The 5,000-nt window shown below is 51.6% G+C and overlaps 1 protein-coding gene across 1 annotated transcript in view; it reads left to right on the top strand.

Moving 5' to 3' along the window:
* myot (myotilin) overlaps window positions 1-5,000 on the top strand; it is a 34,486-nt gene that overhangs the window by 14,528 nt on the left and 14,958 nt on the right. Inside the window, exons 9-11 of the mRNA XM_030368552.1 lie at window positions 3,738-3,951; window positions 4,202-4,471; window positions 4,757-5,000. The exon at window positions 4,757-5,000 is cut by the window's right edge and continues 559 nt beyond it. Of these exons, the coding sequence (XP_030224412.1) occupies window positions 3,738-3,951; window positions 4,202-4,471; window positions 4,757-5,000 (728 nt within the window). The remainder of the gene's footprint in view (window positions 1-3,737; window positions 3,952-4,201; window positions 4,472-4,756) is intronic.

Consider the following 5,000-nt stretch of genomic DNA (forward strand, 5'->3'; position numbering starts at 1 on the left):
ACACACACACACACACACACACACACACACACACACACACACACACACACACACACACACACACACACACACACACACACGCACACACACACTCACAGACACACCTGCATGCTGTAACTGACATTAACCATATCCCTTTCTGATGGATGTGTTTTTGATGAATGTAATGTTTGTAATCGTGCGCGGTTGGTCTCGGCTGCAGGAAAGGACTTGTTCAGTGAACTTGGGATGCCCTGATATTGATATTGGCATTGCACGTTAGTTGGACATGGAATATTGTTGGGCGTGATAAATCGCCACCAGTGCATCGGTACTGCAAATAAATTATGAGGCCGCGTTACATTGATGATCATACATTGTGATCAATAACTCGATTGATAATTGATAATTGAGGGAATGATCTATAGAAGGTCTACAGATGTAGTGAGATATTTTGTGCATATGTAAATGCTCTGTGTCAGGGGAAAGGCCCGACCCTGAGGTAGCTGAAACTGGTTCTGCCAATTTTTTTGTAATTTCCTGCTGCTAGATGTTAAAAAAAACAACTAGACGTCTGTCTTTCTCATTTGATTTAGACAACTCCAGCAGGTATCGTATCCATAACACTGAGCCTTCCTGGACTTCCTGGAGGGATCACTGCTTGGCCCTCCTCTCCTACCCAGTCCTCCCATTCCGCTCCTCAGTAGAAGTTAGGGTTCTAGCTGGCCCTCCTCTCCTTCCCAGTCCTCCCATTCCGCTCCTCAGCAGGAGTTTGAATACGAGTTGGCCCTCCAATCCTTCCCAGTCCTCCCATGCCGCTCCTCGGGAGTTTTAGTAGTTCTAGTTCTGCTGATGTATGCACTGCGTCACATAAACAACCAAACTTTATATTCAGCGCTAACACTTTGGTATAACAATAGAACAACATGCAGGGTGAATCATGTGTCAGGTGGGCGGGTGTGGATGTAAAAGGGCGGGACAACACTCATGGCTGCTTCTGTGAATGACAGAGTGAGTAGGAGGAGCGAGGCAGGGAGCCACAGACGCAATCGCAGGGGGAGCTCTGCTGTGGTCGTTACGCTCCCCCCGTAGACCCTGGCGAGCGGAGCGGGGGCCCCAAGTTATCCATGGCAACGGCATTCTTTCTTAAGTAGAAAGAGTGAAATGCCCCACTGGCCCCCCACTGGCCCCCAAACCCCTGAGGGTTTCTGGAGTGCTCCAGGAAGTAAACAGCTCAGTGCGCTGACGGTGGGAGCGGGCAGACGTATTCATCGGCTGTCTTGACACCGGCCTTTCCCCTGGGCGGCCCGAGTCGTTTGAATGCACTGTAGCCAGGAAGACGGATCATTTCGTCAACGTCGCTGTGCGTCGTCACATAAAATTCTGTTCCTTTGAGCTGCTCCGAAATAAACTGTGATTAGGTTACCCGTGGCCCCAGCAGTGACTCGCGTTACAGTGTTGCTTACTCTTTCTCTTTCTCTGGGTTTCTTGGTAATGGCTGGGGGAGCAGCATTGTGTGTCAACAGGCATGGACCAGACTCAGGATACACTCCGCTCTTGTCTTGCATACAGAAGACAGATCGAGGGCTCAGGAAGTAGAGCGGAAGGTTGCTAGTTTGATCCCCGGCTCCTCCTAGTTGTGTTTCAATGTGTCCCTGAGCAAGACGCCTCACCCTCACTGCTCCTGACACGCTGGCTGTCCCCTTGCATGGTTGACACCGTCATTGGTGTGGGAATGCGTGAATGAATGGGCGAATGTTGGGTTAATATTGTAAAGCGCTTTGAGTGGCCACTGGTTAGAAAAGCGCTATATAAATTCTGTCCATTTACCGGTCGTAGGAACAGCCACAACATTATTATGACCATCTGCCTGGTGCTCTGAAGGTCCCCCTCGTGCTACAAGAACAGCTCTGACTCATGGGGGCTTGGACTACCCAGGACCTCTGAAGGGGTCCTGGTGTATCTGGCGCCAAGTCATTGGTGCAACAGATCCTTGAAGTCTTGCTAGTTGCGAGACGGGGCCTCCAGGAGTCTGACTTGTTGTTCCTGCCCATCCCACAGATGCTAGATCGGATTAAGATCTGGGTATTTCGGAGTCAACAACTTGAACTCTTAGTCATGTTCCTCGATCCATTCCTGAACCATTATTTTGTGGCAGGGTGCATAATCCTATCTGATATTTACCACTGCCATCAGGGAATACCGTTGCCATGAAGGCGAGTACTTGGTCGGTACAAAGGAAGGCGGTACGGGTCAGAGTAACGTGAACATGAAGGCCAGGACCCAAGTGTTCTTCAGCAGGACATTGCTTCCAGTAGTTGGTACAGATAACAGTTGATTGATGGCGATGCCTGTAAGACTCCCTGGTAGTGTGCCTAAGGATTAATTTAAGATTGTTCTACATTTTGCTGCAAGTTATCTTTGGGCTGGGATCTGGGTCGGACCATTGCTTTATACATCGTAGAGAAACCAGAAATCAACTTCAACAGGTCAATCTAAAGCAGTGATTCCCGACCTTTGACCTAAGGTGTTCCCCTGATATTTGATGAAGACCTTTCACAGACCACCTCACATGCCAAAAATAAAACTATTAATAGATTTAATTACGTGCAATGAATGAGCAGAGTGCCAGTGCCTCCTTAATACACAATTATAACTGCAAGACACATTGGGAAAAAGTGGAATGAAATAGCCGGCAACACTGCTTTTGCTCCCAAATGAACAGCAAACATTAACGGATAACATTGCGAGAAAAACAATATGTTGGAAAATATCAATAATTGTGGAATACTCATCCTCATCCTCATCGTCATCCGCTTATCCGGGGTCGGGTCGCGGGGGGAGCAGCTCAAGCAGGGGGCCCCAGACTTCCCTTTCCCGGGCCACATTGACCAGCTCTGACGGGGGGATCCCGAGGCGTTCCCAGGCCAGTGTTGAGATATAATCTCTCCACCTAGTCCTGGGTCTTCCCCGAGGTCTCCTCCCCACTGGACGTGCCTGAAACACCTCCCAAGGAAGGCGCCCAGTGGGCATCCTTACCAGATGCCCGAACCACCTCAACTGACTCCTTTCTAAGTAAAGGAGCAGCGGCTCTAATCCGACTACTAGCCATAATACTATAATAACTGAACAATATTCGAAACCTATTTACTTTACCTATCATATTTTCTACTATTGTAAATGTGTCTATTATGAACCAGTCCCTCCAGAAAAATGCGCCATTTATTGTGATTGTTGCGGCCAAAAATCCTTGATTATGCAAGTTTTCTTAAAAAATCCCATGAAATATGCGGCATATTTATGCAATTTTATGCAATGAAATTGCGGGAATTTTTTATGCGATGAAATTGCGGGAAAATGCAGCTTTTCGATGACGTTCAAGTCCCGTAATTACGTCACTTCTTAAAGTTCCCATGGCAACAGGGGGAAATGGCTGCTCTTTTATGAAGTAATCGCAATTTTTTTTTACTTTTTGCTAAGATATATTTTTGCAATGAAAATGCAGGGATTATGAAATCATGCAAGCCCCACATATTTTGAGCGGAAATCGGCAATTTATGCGGTGAGAGTGCGGCATATTTGAAAAAATGCAGCCCCCGAATGAATATGCGGACTTTGGCTGATTATGCGTTGAATTATGCGATCGCATAAGTGCGTTTCTCTGGAGGGACTGATGAAGGAATGTTTGAGAGCCAGTAGCCCCAAGCAGACCCCAGATCAGTGTGAAGAGGTCCTCATGTGGTCCCTTGTCTCCTCAGCTTCCCTGAGCAGGCCAACCACTCTCCCCTGGAGCCCTCCTCGCCCCAGGAGCCCTCCTCGCCCCAGGAGCCCTTCTTGTACAGCGCGGAGGAGAGCCTGCTGAGCTCAGAGGGTCAAAGGTCACCCGAGGACACCCCCCTGACCCGCTCGCCCACTCCCCCTCCGCTGGCCCCCGCGCCCAAACTCTTCAGCCCCAGCAAGATCAGTTTCAACGTACGTGAGGTTGTGATGTCCCAGAAGCAGAAAAACGTCATATTTTCATCTTTAAAACCATTTTTATGTCAATACATTCATTTGTCAGCTGCTCTCTATGTTGAAACACAGATGGATCATACGTTGGCATCATTTTAATTTGTGATAACGTTGAGGACCCGGCCAGCGTCCATGTTACCTATTTGGCCCGATCGTGTTTCACGTTGACCCGATGCCTGTGATGACGTGCCGGTTCCTCTGCCCCCACCAGTCCTCTTCCCACCCAGGAGCCGACAGCATGAACCTGTCCGACCTGCCCACCTTCAAGCCCAGCGCCTTCCCCCCCAGCGGCTTCAACTACGAGCGGCCGCGCCACTTCATCCAGTCGCAGCCCAGCTTCCAGGCGCCCAGCTATGAGCGCTCCCAGAGCCTGCCCCCCAGCAGCCCCAGCCAGGACCCCTGCAGCCCTAGCCTGGGCCCCTGCAGCCCGGCCTCCTACAGCCCCGGCCAGGCCCCCGGCCAGGCCCCCGGCAGCCCTGATGCCTTGGCCGAGACCCTGGCCCAGTCCAGGATGCTCTCCAACCAGAACTCCCAGATGACCATGTCCCGCGGCCAGACGATGGACCAGTCCCACTCCCAGAGCCAGGCCCACTCCCAGGCTCAGGCCCAGTCCCTCTCCCAGTCCCACTCTCACTCCCAGGCTCAGGCCCAGTCCCTCTCCCAGTCCCAGTCCCTCTCCCAGGCTCAGGCCCAGTCCCTCTCCCAGTCCCAGTCTCACTCCCAGTCCCACTCCCAATCCCAATCCCAGTCCCAGTCCCACTCCCAGTCCGTCTCCCAGTCCAAGACACAGTCCCACTCCCAGGCCCAGTCCCAGTCCCTCTCCCAGAACCAGTCCCAGTTCCATGCCCATTCGGTCTCCCAGTCCCAGTCCCTCTCCCAGAACCAGTCCCAGTTCCATCTGCTGGCCGACTCCCAGGCAAACGGGACGAGGAAGTCCTCCCCTTCCTCCTCCGGCCTCAGCTCCCCCACCTCCCCCACCTCCCCCCCCGCCGTGGCTGCTGCCCCTCCCC

The sequence above is a fragment of the Gadus morhua genome, chromosome 10, assembly GCF_902167405.1.
Source record: "Gadus morhua chromosome 10, gadMor3.0, whole genome shotgun sequence".
NCBI lineage: Eukaryota > Metazoa > Chordata > Actinopteri > Gadiformes > Gadidae > Gadus > Gadus morhua.